A 15597-nucleotide genomic window follows, 5' to 3' on the forward strand; every position below is an offset into this window, starting at 1 on the left:
CTTGGCTCAGAGCTGTTGGTTTTACATGAGTGGTCAACGAAGAGTAGCAATCCCCAGTCCCAAATGGTAAAATGGCAGAGAGCCACATTCTGTACACTAGACTTCTACTTGCTTTGGGGTCTTAGAAGTACAAATTCAGGAGGAAAGTAAAAAAGTAAAACAACAACAACAACAACAAAACTTGTGCCGAACTTAGCAGTTTCATCAGTTTGGGGATATGAGCACTTTGGAGTGAGACTATTAACCACACTTCTCTGTCATCCTGTTTCCTATCAGCACGGAAGTTCTGGAAGATCTGCAGAAGCTCCTGCCTGGCTTTCCTGGAGTCAACCCACAGGCTCCATTCCTGCAGGTGGCCCCTAACATGAACTTCATGCACAACCTGTTGCCCATGCAAAATTTGCAACCGACTGGGCAGCTTGAGTACAAGGTACCTGGATGTGGGAGAGGGCTTGCCCCCAGAGAAACACATTTGAGCTTCCTTTGAGAGACTTTGAGGGACCTTGCCCAGGATTTAAGGGTATATCCTTATAGAGAAGGATGATGTCTCTTGCACAGCAGCTTGGGTGAGAGGGAAGATCAGTCTCGACATACTTAAAGGATCCTTTAGTTTCCGTAGTTTAGAGGACTGCTCTTTTCTCCCTGCTCCTTCCCCACCTCACCACCCCGTCCTGCCCACTGTACTTACGACAGGAGCAGTCCCTCTTACAGCCGCCCACCCTACAGCTGCTGAATGGAATGGGCCCCCTCGGCCGGAGGGCATCAGATGGAGGAGCCAACATCCAGCTACATGCCCAGCAGCTGCTGAAGCGCCCACGGGGACCCTCCCCACTTGTCACCATGACACCAGTGAGTAGCGGCCCAGGACTCAACCTACTTTCTCAGAGGCTTTTGATGAAGAAGCTGTGGGCCTAGGGCTGGGAGCCCAGATCACCCACCTAAATGTCTGAATTTCCTCTTCCTCTAAGCTTATGATGCGCAGTGTATTCCCATTTTCTTCAGGATCGTAGAATTTTCCAGACTTAATTTTTGGCTAACTTCTTTACTTAACCAAACAATTGCCACTCTGAAGTCCGCTCCTGAAGAGGATCGTCCTCAGTGGCCTACTTCCCGGCTCTGCTGCTAGGTGCCACCACAGCCCCATAGCCCAGAGGTGGAGGTTCCCGTGGCCTGACCCCAGAGGTGGAGGTTCCCGTGGCCTGACCCCAGAGGTGGAGGTTCCCGTGGCCTGACCCCAGAGGTGGGGTCCCCGTGGCCTGACCCCAGAGGTGGAGGTTCCCGTGGCCCTCTCACGGTAACTCCTCCCCGCCTGAGGGCAGTGGTGCCTAACTGTTTTCTGTAGAACGAACTGCTCTTCACCGACCCTTTCTCCTTTGATGAACACCACTTCGCATTTTTGGTACAACCTCGCTCACTCAATTACTTGGCTTTCGTAAGCTCTAACGTAGTCAGTCAGTGTCTCTCAATCCCATCTTTTTTTATATGTATGTATAACGGTCACATTCAGAGATTCTTTTGCTCTGCTGGGTTCTGTTTATTTCCGGTTATTTTCTTGTCATAGGTAAACCAGTTCATTCATTCATTCGTTTGTTCCTTCTTCACTGTCACAGGACCATACAGTTGGGTGCTAATCATACCCACAGCCCTTCCTGGGTGTTTTTAGAGCAGCGCTTCTCAACGTACCTCTGGTGGAGGACCTTTTTCCCCCTTCAGTCCATCATGGGATTAATACTTTTGTAAAATACAATAAAAGTGAATTATTAGAGATATAAAAATTTTAAAACATACAAAATACAAGGCTAAATTTTCAGCAGACAAAATTACCCCGTTAAATTGCTATAAAAGTTTCTAAAAGCTTACTCTTTATTTCTGTACTAACCTTATCATGGATTTGGTAACAGAACAGTTTGTGGACTGATGCGGGTCCACCATGGGCCCCGCTTTCAGTAACAGGCCTGTTGGGAAAAGGAAAGGATCGTATTCATAGTTCTTGGCCTCACTGAGCTTATCATACTGGGAAGACAGGATCACCATATGTGCAGTGTTGGAATAATAGTAAAGGACCATGTGTGAGTAAGCAGGCGCCGTAGTGTGGACCGTGGCCTAGGCGGTGGCGGAGGTGTTCAGGGAAGGACCAGAGATCGAAGCAGGTTATGAAGGATCAGGAACAGCTTTGTGGGAGGTGGAGTGACCTCCTCTGTCCACTGTAAGTGTTTTCGCCAAGGTCACTAACAAGCTTTTGTTGATAAATCCAGTGGATGTTTTTGATCTTTTGGGCCTTCCAACTGTATCAGTCACTGCTGACCATTTTTTTCTCTTTGAAATACTGTCTTCGTTTGGCTTCTGTGACACCACATTCTCATTTTCTTCCCACCTCTCCTTTTCAGGTTCCCTTTCTGCTTGTTTTTTGAAGTTGGTGAAACCCCAGTTTTATCTTAGGCCCTGTTTCCATGTCATTTTACATACGCTCTCTGGCTGATCCTTGTCCGCTCCCATAATTTCTGTTACCAAATGATTCTCCAGCCCAGATCGCTCTTTTCCTCTGAGTTCTCCACTTCATACAGACGGACCGCCTACCGCGTAGATTCAGTTGGTTATCCTACTAGTACTTGACATGTCCTCAAATTTGAATTTGATGTATCCTCAAATGACTGCAGGTAACCTGTTTCTCCTCCTGGGTGACAGTGATGGGCATGTCGTCCTCCTGGTCACACAAGCTAGGAATGTGGGATTTCTCTTTCAACTCTTCCCTCCCCTCATCCCCATATCAAGTCAGTTATCCAGCGCCTTCCTTCTGTCCTCCCCCACTGCTCCTTCCTTTCATCACCGTCATCCTTCGCCAAGACTAACACAGGGGCCTCCTCACTAGCCTCCTTACCTCCAGGCTTTTCTCCTCATCCCCTCCACCAGCCCTTTCTACACTGCAACTCAAGCAGGCTAGCTTTCTAGAGTATAAATCTTGTAACATCCTATCCGTGCCGAAAATCCTTGTGATTCACCGCTGCTCTTCCTCAAAATATACTACTTAATGTGGCATTCAAAGCCATCTGTAACTGGCCGCTCTGTCCCTCTCCTGCCTCATCTGTCACCACATCCTGCCTAACCCTGTTCACTCCGGTCTCGTGGAACTGTAGTAAGGGATCCAGACAACCTAGCATTTATTTTTTTATTTTTAAAGATTTATTTATTTATTTTGAGAGCGTGAGAATGAGAGAGAGAGAGAGAGCACATGAGAGGGAAGAGGGTCAGAGGGAGAAGCAGGCTCCCCGCTGAGCAGGGAGCCCGATGCGGGACTCGATCCTGGGGCTCCAGGACCATGACCTGAGCCGAAGGCAGTCGCCCAACCAACTGAGCCACTCAGGCGCCCCAGACAGCCTCCCATTTAAAGAGTGGGATTATTCCCAAAGTTTTCGTTCTGTTTTATAATGATCTTCCATTTTTAAAAAAGCTCTTTCATAATAATCAAAGTATGACTTTTTTTGCTCTAGTCCCTGAGGCATGGTGATTATGTGAGCCACCAGGCTGTGAGGAGCTATGAAGGATGCACAGCATTCGAAAGTCCTCATGTAGATGAGGAGAGTCACGATAATGCATGCATTGTGGTGGTTCTCGTTTCACATATGTGTTTTGGTGGGTAATAGCTATTTTAAAGCATTGAATTGCGACTACACAATTATGTGTTATGTACCAAAATGCACTTTTAAAAAACCATGATGATTTTTTGGCACAAGAGACATCTAAACGCTGGTGATGACATTAATATGACACAACAGGCCAGTTCCTAGAAGTTCCAGGTAAACAAGCTTCTACTGTATTTTCAGGTCCCCAGACACCTGCAGGCCTTCTCTTTTCTGTCAGCCTAGAAACCCCAGAGGCTTGTGAGCCTTCTCCTCTATACGTGGCCAGCTCCTGTTTACCCTTCAGGTTTCAGGTGAAGTGTCCCATCCTCCAAGATGCTTTCCTCGATTCCCAAGGGCCCCAGTAGAGGACCAGGTCATGCCGTTCTGTAATTGTCTGCTTCCTTGGCTCTGTCCTCCACTAACTGTAAAATGAGGGCAAGACCTGTGTTAATTCCTATATCATCCTGGAAGATGGTAGGCATTCCGCTCTTTGTTGGATGAGTGAACGAAGATGAATCAGAGGAAGAAATGCAAATTAAAATCACTTGAGCGAGGTAAAAATGGAAAGCTAGAAAGGCATATGAAAGTTCCGTATAACCCGGGGGCCCTGGAAAAGTTTTGTAAATAAAATGAACAGAAAGGCCTGTCCCCAGCCCCGTTTCTGGAACAGGCCGTATTCCGGAAGAAGCGCCACCTTGAGCTTTTCCTTCCTGTCTCCCTGCAGGCAGTGCCGGCAGTTACCCCTGTGGACGAGGAGAGCTCGGATGGGGAGCCAGATCAGGAAGCTGTGCAGAGGTAATGTGACATCTGGCGGTGCTTGCAGAACGTCCTTGGGCAGGCTCCCCTGCAACCAACGAAAGGTCACCTCTGCCCAAGGAGGTGGCACAGTGCAGCTTCAACATTTGTGTGGTCTCTTTGCTCAAGCCAGATGGCATGTTCCTCCCCACATGGAAGTAACAGAAGACTACCCAGAAAATGTCATTTCTGTAAGCGCCATTGGAAGTCCCCTAAGTGACAGCAATAACCATAAGAACTTTTTCTCTCCTCCCTCCTTCCTTATTTGCCCCCCTGCCTTCATATTGCAACTCTGATAGTATTCACAAGGCGCAAAGCCTGCTCCTACCTGCCAAGAACTGTTTACTGAAAAGGAATTGGAGATTTGGGATGACAGTGATCCTAGCTAGTCTGGCCATGGACCTCTGGCATGGACTGTTCCTTTCCAGGAGAATGAATACTTCTTGTACTGTTGCTGTATGCTTCTTCCATCCCCTTGTACCAACAAAGAGATAATGAAAAAAAGAATATGGGATTCGGGCCAGGGACAGATGCAAATATCTGTTGTTGGCAGAACCTTGTTGAGAGATGCCTAATTCACAGAAAACGGCAGTGACCATCAGGCATGCTGTGCTGTTCGTTTTACCTCAGTCCCGTTAGCCGTGGTCCGCAGCTCCATGCATGCCCCCTTGTGGGAGTCGTCTTTCTTATTTTCCGGGGAGGGGGGGAGGTTTGACCAGAATCCAGCATGTATTTTCCCAGAAATACAGGTGTTCTTCAAAATTATATGTTTTTCTCTTGAGGGAAGTTGAAATAAAATGGTTTTCACGGGCTCTTGGGGAAACTTTGGGTGTCTTTATCAAATGGGTATTAAATCACTCATGGCTCACTCTTTGGCAAGTTTACGTACCACTAATTGCTGTATAGTCTGTTAACTGGTTTTAGCTGAAAGAGGCAAAGTAGTTAAGAACGAAGCAGGAGCACTTTTTCAGAACCTGACGGTGGCTGGCCAGTACTCTCTTCTTTATGCCCTGTAGCTCTGTATGAGGGCTGCTATTCAAAAAGAAGCTGGCCCCGTTTGGAAAGAAGAGTGGAGAACAAGGTGGTGGCCTCCTACAGTTTAGCCAATAGAAGAAAAATCGTCGTAACCTTTTTTTTTTTCCCCTCTCGATGGTATTGTCTCTATAGTTGGCTGATAATAGGGTATATGATGTTGCAAGTGGGCCCCTGCTGGTGCCATGAAAAAAAAATTAGGAAACTTAACTGCCTTTGTCCCTTCATTATACAGTAGCATTGCACTTTATCTTCTTTGTCTTGGACTTTCCTTCCTCCAGCTCCACCTTCTTTCTTCTTTAGACCAACATTTAAAGGGTAAAGTGCCCATCAGTCCTGACGTCATGGAGAGGGATAATGCTTCTTTTATGTGTGCCCGAGAAGAGCAGCAGTGACCGAGGAAGCCGTCAGCTAGATGGAGGGGGACCCGTGGCTTATTTTTGGTATTAACTAAGTAGTGGATCCGATAGATCTTTAGAATGAAACTCATCAGCTTGTCAACTCCTTAGCTTTGAAACTTCTGTTTTCTTGCCTTGCCATCCCCCCCCCGCAAAAAAACAATTCTGAATGTTTCATGCAGTTTCGTTTCTTCATCCTCTAGAGAATGTGGTTCCCTTGGGACAACATCCGTTTTTCTTCTCTGATGATTGACTTACAATCATGGGGCTTGAGAGAAGGGGTAGTTTTGGAAATCACTCATCCTCAAATGGAAGGATCTCTTTGCTGTGACTTGTCAATGAGGACAATCTCAAGACCTGGGGGGGCCGTTGGGATCTAGAGACGTACTTGGAGTCCTTCTGAATATCTGTCTCTCTTGGCTCATCTCTAGGAATAATACTTAGGGCTCATTTCCTCTGACTTGTAATTTGGAAATTTGGAGGGACAAGAAGAATAACAAGTGGGAAATAAATCCTTCTATCGAATGGAACGAAGGAAGGAAAATCAGTCTTCTTTGTGAGCTACATCTGTTTTCTCTCTTCTCTTAGTGGCTACTCTTAGGTTCGAAATTCAGCCACTCGAGTGGTAAGCCAGCTTTTGTTGGCCAGCTGACCATATTTCACTTTCATCCAGCCAGGGGTCTGTTTGCCATGGAGCCCTTTTTGCTCTGGCACTATTTCATTCTGAGTGCTTTGGATTAACTTCTAATGCTTCTTGCAGAGGAATATTCCTGTCTGTCTTTTTTACTATGAAATGTGCTCCTGCTTGTTGCAGGTACTTGGCAAATAGGTCCAAAAGACATACACTGGCCATGACCAACCCTACAGCTGAGATCCCACCGGACCTACAACGGCAGCTAGGACAGCAACCTTTCCGTTCCCGGGTCTGGCCCCCTCACCTGGTACCTGATCAGCATCGGTGAGTAGCCACATGAGCTATGTGAGCTCCTTGAGGCTCATCGGGCAGGCACCCTTCTTGCTAATCTTACGGTGATGGTGATGAGCATCCAGGCTTTAAGTAGCATCCTGAGCTTACATCTTCTCAGCTCCTTGCACTAAGCAGTGCACAGGGCCACGTGAGATTCTTCTTTCCCATTACCTCGTAGACATGTTTACGGTCTGCAGTTCGTTCTCGTGATTCTAGGTGTTGACTCATAGATGAAATTGAACTTGAAACCTGCGAGGAAGTGAAGTTCTCAGAGGACAGCTGGACCTGGGAGGATTTGTAGCCTTATCGGTAGACTTGACCCATCACCTTCAAAAGAATGAGCATATCTTACCATGTTACTACTGAACAGTGAGCTTGGACATGGAGGAAGGTACATCCCTTTGTGAATGGTAGAGCAGAGGTACTGCATTCTCTTGAGTGTTGTGCTCAAGAAGTCATTCTTGCATATTCTGATGGCTGAAATCTTTTACTAGGTCTCTCTTACATTTGTAATTCATCCTCTTGAGGAAATAACAAGCTTAACCTTCCTGGCCAAGAAAACTTCCTAAAATTGAATCCAAGTAAGCCTGGAAGCACAGGGGCGTGACACTTGGCTAGATTAAGAAGGTGATTACCTTCTGTGAATTCTTCAATGACTAAAACCTTAGCTGTGTCCCCTCTAAAGCCGTCCCCAAGCTCGTGGGCCACACTTTCCAGGCCACCACCAACTGCTGAGCTTATTTTATTTCAATCTTGCTGGGAGGACAAAGAAAGCAGTCTTACTTGAGAAAGTTGAAAAGCAGTCAGGTTCCAAGGAAATGAAGTTTATAAATGTGTTATGAAATCTCATAACCAGCTCACACTGGCAAGCTTGACACAATGTTTTTATTGTGGTGAGTTACCCATCGGGCTTCCTTATAATCAGCACAGACCGTGGACTCTGCGCAGACGGAGTCTGAATTAGCGCCCTGTTGGCACTCTGGGACAAGGGAGATAAGCCATTAGACACAACCGTGAATAACAGAATGGTCTGGTCAGAGTAGCAGGAATGACGGCTCTCCAACAAAAACTCCGGTGCAGAGGGACAGTATTTTCCTAAGGAAAATCTCTCCGGACTTACACTGTGAGGGCACTGCAAGAGAAGGGACTTGGGGTGATGGTTGGAGAGGTGCCCCCCCACCCTCCCCCCCAACCCCCCCCACACCGGCTTAAATTTTCCATGATTTCTCAACAACACCGAGCTCACCACTGTTAGCCAACAGAACCTTTATTTCTTTTTTCTCCCTGTCTGTGTCTTCCCTGCCTCCACAGCCTGACAGTTGTTGAGCGTTTGTCAGGGTCTGTTGTCCAGCCAAAGTCCCTCGGGTATCCTTGTTTCATCGTCCGTGTTCCTCAGGAGACCCTCCTGTCGGGGGAAACGTGGAGATCGGCGCCTCTCCACAGTCAGCCTCTCTCACGGGTCTCCTACCCTGTGTCCGTGTGTCTAGTGAGGAAGGCTCCGTTGGCCACAGCCCCCTGTGTGTGTGGTTGCCGCCCTGCCTACAGTCACCGTCCAGGCCTGGCCTGCTGGAAATGTGTCCGCCGTCTGTGTTCGTGTGAACACTCGTGGTGGAGCGTTTCAAGGGTTTCCTGTGGCCAAGCCAGTTTGAACTGGAATGAATACTTGATGAGTGGCAGATTGTGCAAGACGGGGCATTTATGCAAACTCAGCCTGTCTTGGTGGGATTCCTGTAAAAACACGGCAGCACGAGAGACTGAAGGTAGTCTGCAGAGGACAAGAGCACCTTTGCAGGGCCAGAAAACACTGGAAATGGGTGGCCTAGACAGATTATTGAGTTCCTCTCATTTTCCGGAGGAAATGATTCAAGAACAGCATATATACATCTATTCTTCTGGGGTGTCATTCATGAAGTCCAGCATGGAGACGGAAGAGGGCTCTGATCAACCGTTTCAATCTTGGAAATGTGTAATTTTAAAAGCTTAAAAAAATGTAAAGCATAATTTTAAAAAAGCGAACACAGGATGGATTTTATCTAGGTGGGGAACCAAGTTCCTATTTGAAAAGTGTAGTGGGAACGTCAGCCTGATATGGGGCTGTCCTGAGTTTGAACATGATTGCAAGTAAGAATAAAACACAGTGGATCCTGTGAGTGCTTCTGAAATGAGCAACTCCCATCAGAACTCTTCCTCTGAAGTTCCTGTGCCCGACTGACCAGGGTCAGTCTCTGCACAACGGGAGCTTCTGGAAAAGTCACGCAATACCCGGGCCTGGGAGAGCGGCTCTGAGGGGGGAGGGTGGGTTTTGTGCAGACAGGCTTAATGAACGCCTTGCAGAACACAGCTTTCTGAGTGAATCAGAAATGGGTCCATTATCAGAAAATATCGAAAGCGTAAGGGTCGAATGTTAGGAGAAAATAGTATTTGCTGTCTTTGACTCCAGACCCCTGAAGTAGAAACATAGGAAGTACTGAGGAACTGCTCCTGAAAGCGGCTTTCGTGATCCCCGTTTCTGGAGAGTGTCTGCCAAAACCGTGCGTCTTTTGTGTTACACACGTGTGTTTGTACTCATTTCATCAGCGCACCACTGTGTCGAGCTTCCGGTAGAGCCTGAAACCGAAGTCATCATTAGCAAAGAGAGGGTAAAGGGTTTGCCCCCATGGCCACAACCCTGGACCACTCCGCACAGTCATCAGCCCCCCCCCCTGCCCCCCCAGACCCTCCCTGTCTGCATTGTATTTGAACTCGCTTGTCCACCTGCTTCCTTAGCCTTGCTCTGCTTCAGTCCAGAGTGAGTAGCTGGCAAGGGGGTACAGGGGTACATCATTTCACCCATAGTTCAGTGTGATATCATCTCTGCCCTGGACATGAAACCCTGATCCTTTCCATCAGCTGCTGGAATGCTGCCTTGGCAGTCTTTTATCTGCTTACCTCAACCCATAAGCATCTCTTTCTGATTAGGTAAGGAGTAGAGGTGTTAGCGTCTAACTCCCATGCTGTCTTAGGCATTCCTTACTGATAGCTTGTTCTTTCTTTCTGTAAGATCCCGGCTCTGTTCTGACTGAGCCGTGGGATTTTTGTCCACACGATTCCTCTTTCACTAGGAGGTTGGGGGGAGGCGTGCTGCTCTGGGAAGTTAATTTTCACAGTGGCCAATTGTATTTGCATTGACCAGGTACGCACGCAGGATCTTGAGGCCCGCATTCGTTGAGAGTGTGCCGTCTCCATCTGGGGCTCAAAAGCCCCCCCATCCTCCCGCTTGAACCTCCACCCTCCACTTTCCAGCCCAGAACCTTTGACTTCCGAGCCAGGCCTTTGCCACAAAGCTGACCATAGTTTCCTTCTGGTCATTCGGAGAGTGCTGCTCAGGGAAAACTGGGTCAAACAGTGGATTTGAGGTTTCTAGAGGCACTAGCCAGACATGATTGTAAAAGCCAGATCTCCTGTGCAGCTTGGCCTGAGGGCCACTGAGAAGCTCTTGTGTCTGACCTAGTATATTTGTAAGAACTTGGATGTATTTGATCCCAGGACCTCACCGGGCTTGGAAAGTAAGCCAGCTAAAGGTAAGTGGAAGTGGAAGCTGTGCAGCTGGAGTTCTCAGAAGGGCAGCAGGCTAGGGCCGCGGCCGGCCTCTGGAGACGGCCTGGAGGTGGCGTAATGCGCAGGGCTGCTCGAGCAGCCAGCCACCTTTGCGTTCTGGAACAGCCGTCCCTGGGTGATTTGGTCCGAGCAGCTGAGTCCTCGCCCCTAACCTTCTCTTCCCATGTATTCAGCTCCACCTACAAGGACTCCAACAGCCTGCACCTCCCCACGGAGCGTTTCTCCCCCGTGCGCCGGTTCTCAGACGGGGCCGCAAGCGTCCAGGCCTTCAAAGCTCACCTGGAGAAGCTGGCGAGCAGCAGTAGCATCAGACAGCTGCAGCAGGTAACGGCGGGGGCGGCAGCCCCTCCGCAGAAGCGCGGGCACGCCGAGCAGTAGCGCGTGCAGGAGTAGTGGGCGGGCAAATCGCCGCCCCATCCCTGTCAAGGTTCAGATCCGTGTAGCTTCCTAACGCTCCTTCCCTACTCCTTGGTATGTACGGCTTTCCCCAGGCTCGAACGGCAGCCCCCCACCCCCCGTGAAAGGCCTAGATTTTCCTCCCGTCTCTGTAATTTTTAGAGACGGATTCCTGGGCATGGGTTTCGGTGGGAAGCCTCAGGGAAGGTGCTTCTAAGCAGCCTTGGCATTCCTCTCATGATTTATGGGCGCTGGGTCTTGCTGGAGCCTGCTCGGCGCTGTTGCCACCTGGCGTAGTCTCCAGTGGGTATGGAATGGGGCCTCCCAGAGGAAGGAAGGGTACCTCCAGGCTTCTGTTAAGGGCCAGTTCCCTTTCTGCCTTCCTGATGACCAGGCTTCAAGCGACAGGTGCTCTGCACACAGATTTCACACTGGACACTTCCACTGGCCCATGGGCCACCCCTGGTATCTTCCATTCGTTCACCCAGCACGGAACGTGAACGTATTTAGGACGCGAATGCCTATATACGGCTGGGTCGGTTGCTCATTAAGGACACTGCTCTTCTCTTGGGGCTCTTCCTGCCCCTGAGACCTTGGGGCAGATCTGCATCTGCTGACGTCCCTGCATAGGGTGGGCCCGGCTGCGCCCCATCTGTATTACCTGCTTTCCCTTCAGGAGTGCGAGCAGCTGCAGAAGATGTACGGGGGGCACATTGATGAGCGAGCCCTGGAGAAGACTCAGCAGCAGCATATGTTATACCAGCAGGAGCAGCACCACCACATTCTCCAGCAGCAGATTCAAGTAGGCCTTCACTCTTTGCTCGCTCCAGCTTGTTTGGAGTTTGCTCTCGGGCTGATTTGCCTGTGAATTTTGGAGGAGATCACGCAGGGCAGAATGGAGTTATGTTTATGGTTGACTTGTTTGAGTAAAGGTAATCAAACTTTTGGACGAACCACAAAAGCATAAAGCTCAGTCACAGATAGTTCTTTCTGTTTCTTCCCTTCCCGAGAATAGCTCTGATTGATCCTCAAGCTGACAATTATTTTTCTCCTTTCCCCCATATGTTTAGGATTCTATCTGTCCTCCTCAGCCTTCTCCACCTCTTCAGGCTGCATGTGAAAATCAGCCAGCCCTTCTTACCCACCAGCTCCAGAGGTAATGAATCACTGGTCTCACGCCTCAGCCATTGTCTCTACAATTGCCATCCTTGGCCTGCCTCTTACGGGAGGCATTGACTGACTTTAGCATTCATCTTGGAAGAACCTCTGTGAAAAGCAGAGAGATCAGTTTAAATGTTAGCTGCCTCCCTGAAATCCTAACTGTGTTCAGTCCCGTGCCACTTCCTTTTCTTAGCCCCACAGACAAAGTAATGTGACAGTCATGCCAGCCAAGACCCAGGCCCACACGCCCCCTGCCTCTCTTTGTCTGGGAAGTCTGGCAAACTAAGGTGTGGGTAGGTCCACGGACACTGTGGTGGGGGATGTTATGTATGTTTTTCTAGCCTGGAGGCTTATCAAAACTTAAAAAAAGAAATCGTTTCTGCTTATGTGTAGCGTATGGCTGAGAGTAAGATCAAGGTTATACTGTCACCTCAGGAAATTTACTTATTTGTCTGGTTTTGTTGTTTTTTTAAGGTTAAGGATTCAGCCTTCCAGCCCACCCCCCAACCACCCCAACAACCATCTCTTCAGACCACCCAGTAATAGTCCTCCCCCCATGAGCAGTGCCATGATCCAGCCCCACGGTGAGTGTGGAGGTTTACACTGAAACATGATAAGCCACGTGGAGAAGATGAGTCCTAGTCTTGAGTGTTGCTCGTGTGCAGTAGTGTTTAAGGGTGTAGGCTCTCGAGCCAGGCCGCCTTGGTTTGAATCTCGGTCCCACCCACACCTTAGCTGTGCAGCCTCAGGTAAGTTACTTAACTTCTGCATGCCTTAGCCTCTTCAAAGGTAAGATAGGGATAATAATAGTACTTAATGAATGAATATATGAAAAACACTTGGAACAGTCTCTGGCACAAGATAGTTCTCAATAAAGGGTCACTATTACAATTATTTTCAGTAAAACGCCCTCCGACCCTACCAAATAAAAAAAGCTGCTACCAGAACCTCCCTTACCGTCATGCCTCTGGTTGGTTCTCCATCGTACATGTGGGGTCCTCTCTTGTGGGTGTTTAGGAGGAGGTTGAGATGAGTATACCCAAATTGCTACGGGTCTTCAGAGACCAATGAGTTGAGGATTTAGTGTTCCCCAAACTGGTAATCTCTTAAGTAACGCCACACAATCTAGAGCCCCTGAAGAGTCTGGATTGGTCTCTAGGCCCTTCCTACTCCATGTGGGGTCCCCCGACCAACGGTATCAGCAGGAAAAGTAGGGTCTCGGGTCCCAGCCCAGACGTGCTGCATCACAGTCTGCATTTCAGCAAGATCCCTGGGCCATTCGTATGTCCGTTTGAGTTTGCTAAGCTCTGCCCTAGATCAGAGCTACTCAAAGAATACTCCAGGACCACCTTTCAGAGCCACTTACTGAAAATACAAATTCTTGGGGCCCCACCTGGACCCCACCCAGAATTCTGCGGGTAGGACCCAGAAATCTGTGTTTTAACAAGTTCTCCACACGCCGCAGTTTGTGAAGCGCTGATCTAGACGGTGTCCAGTGTGAGTGTCCTCGCCAGTTCCTCCTCCTTCCAGCTGGCAGGTGACCCGGGCATTGGGTCATCCTGGGTTTCTTCTCTCTCCAGGCGCCGCCTCGCCCTCCCAGTTTCCAGGCTTACCGTCCCGCGGTGCAGTCTTCCAGCAGCAGCCCGAGAACTGCTCCCCTCCTCCCAGCGTGGCCCTAACCTGCCTGGGCCTCCAGCAGCCGCCGCAGTCACAGCAGGTGACCATCCAAGTACAGGAGCCCGTTGACATGCTCAGCAGTATGCCGGGGACAGCTGCAGGCTCTGCCGGGCGAGGCGTCTCCATCAGCCCCAGTGCCAGTCAGATTCAGATGCAGCACCGTACCAGCCTGATGGCCACCTTCAGCTACGGGCACCGCCCCTTGTCCAAGCAGCTGAGTGCCGACAGCGCAGAGGCCCACAGGTGAGGCCGCGGGCAGGCACCGGCCGTCTGTCCAGGTGATCCGGGAGGGAGGAAGCCCCTTAGCAGGGCGAGAGAGGAGAAGGGGAGGAGAGTGAGTCTGGCTGGGCTGTGCTCGTCTCACCCTTTCCAAAATCAGGGGGGTGGGTTTGGGATGAACTTGAAACCTGTTTATTGACCCAGGATCGAAGTGCTAATAATGAGACAGAGAAGGAAAATGACAAAGCTACCTTCCTATTTGTCTCCAAAGAAGAAAATGGCCTATTAGAGGAATTTCTAAAAATGCCAGACCCCTTGTCTATTTTTTTAGGGTTCTTTCCCTCTGTCACTCTTACTCTGAGAGCTTGGTGCTTCTTAGTAGCTCAGAGATGCTGTAAAGTAGGCCAAGTCGCTCTCTTGAAGCTGGAGCTGGAGCTGTCCCCCACACGGTGCCCCGTGTCCCCTGGAGGTGACCAGAGGAGCGAATGCAAGGACGAGTCGGGATGCCGCGTGCATCCGCATCTCCCCCGGCCCACCGCTCTTCCCTGTCCCGGGGAGGGAGGGCTCCCTACTGAGGAAGAGGAGTAGCTGTTCCCCAGGGGAGTCTAGCGCACTTGTCACGCGGATGCCTGGTACTCACTCCCTTTTGTGTCTGCAGCTCGAACGGGAATCGGTTCTCCCCTGCTAACTACGACCAGGCGCACTTACACCCCCATCTGTTTTCGGACCCGTCCCGGGGTTCCCCCAGCAGCTTCAGCCCTTCAACAGGAGTGGGGTTCCCTCCAACCCAAGCCCTGAAAGTCCCTCCACTTGACCAATTCCCCACCTTCCCTCCCAGCGCCCATCAGCAGCCAGCGCACTACGCGGCGTCGGCCCTGCAGCAGGCCCTGCTGTCCCCCACGCCGCCCGACTATACGAGACACCAGCAGGTGCCGCACATCCTCCAGGGACTGCTCTCCCCCCGGCATTCGCTCAGCGGCCACTCGGACATCCGGCTGCCCCCGGCCGAGTTCGCGCAGCTCGTGAAGAGGCAGCGGCAGCAGCAGGACTACCACGACCTGTTCCGGCACATGAACCAGGGGGACGCGGGGAGCCTGGCTCCCGGTCTCGGGGGACAGACCATGACAGAGCGCCCGGCTTTACCGTATCAGAATGCTGACTCGTATCACCACCACCACACCAGCCCCCAGCATCTCCTACAGATCAGGGCCCAGGAATGCCTGTCGCAGGCTGCGCCCCACAGCCCCGCGCACGGGTACGCCCAGCAGCCGGCCCTCCTGCGCTCGGAGAGCATGGAAGAGGAGTGCTCCTGTGAGGCGGCCAAGGACAGCTTCCCGGACAGGAAGAGCTCAAACACAGTGACCAAAGGTTGCCGTGACAGCCCCCTGCTCTTGAGTACTGGCGGACCCGGGGACCCCGAGTCTTTACTGGGAACTGTGAGCCACGCGCAGGAGTTGGGGATGCATCCCTACCGGCATCAGTCAACTGCATTCAGTAGAAATAAGGTGTCCAGCCGAGGTAAGAGCCCCTTCGGGGTAAGCATCCCGGGCCAGTCTGCCCGAACTCAGGGACGGTGTCTTTTTCCAGCCAGGGCTCTGTGTTCCTAAGAGAAAAAGAATTCCTGGGAAGACCTGCAGGACCTTATGGGGGAGAAGGATGTAGGGAGCAGGTACTGGTCCTTAAGGGGACTGCTTTCAAAATAAAAAGATAGCGATAGGAAGTTAGCGCTTACATA

General features: G+C 50.3%; 1 protein-coding gene across 10 annotated transcripts in view; it reads left to right on the forward strand.

Moving 5' to 3' along the window:
• SIK3 (SIK family kinase 3) overlaps nt 1-15597 on the forward strand; it is a 237264-nt gene that overhangs the window by 209045 nt on the left and 12622 nt on the right. For 5 of the 10 annotated variants that reach the window (XM_028105779.2, XM_088017801.1, XM_028105775.2 and 2 more), the window contains 10 exons: nt 277-430; nt 694-849; nt 4345-4415; nt 6660-6803; nt 10583-10733; nt 11482-11607; nt 11876-11961; nt 12441-12550; nt 13547-13886; nt 14521-15380. In XM_028105779.2, the coding sequence (XP_027961580.2) occupies nt 277-430; nt 694-849; nt 4345-4415; nt 6660-6803; nt 10583-10733; nt 11482-11607; nt 11876-11961; nt 12441-12550; nt 13547-13886; nt 14521-15380 (2198 nt within the window). The remainder of the gene's footprint in view (nt 1-276; nt 431-693; nt 850-4344; nt 4416-6659; nt 6804-10582; nt 10734-11481; nt 11608-11875; nt 11962-12440; nt 12551-13546; nt 13887-14520; nt 15381-15597) is intronic. The other 5 variants (XM_088017803.1, XM_028105778.2, XM_088017802.1 and 2 more) reach the window with 3 other exon arrangements.

This window comes from Eumetopias jubatus, unplaced genomic scaffold (genome assembly GCF_037043125.1).
Source record: "Eumetopias jubatus isolate StellerSeaLion01/CBP00866 unplaced genomic scaffold, mEumJub1_p1.0 scaffold_13, whole genome shotgun sequence".
Taxonomy (NCBI): domain Eukaryota; kingdom Metazoa; phylum Chordata; class Mammalia; order Carnivora; family Otariidae; genus Eumetopias; species Eumetopias jubatus.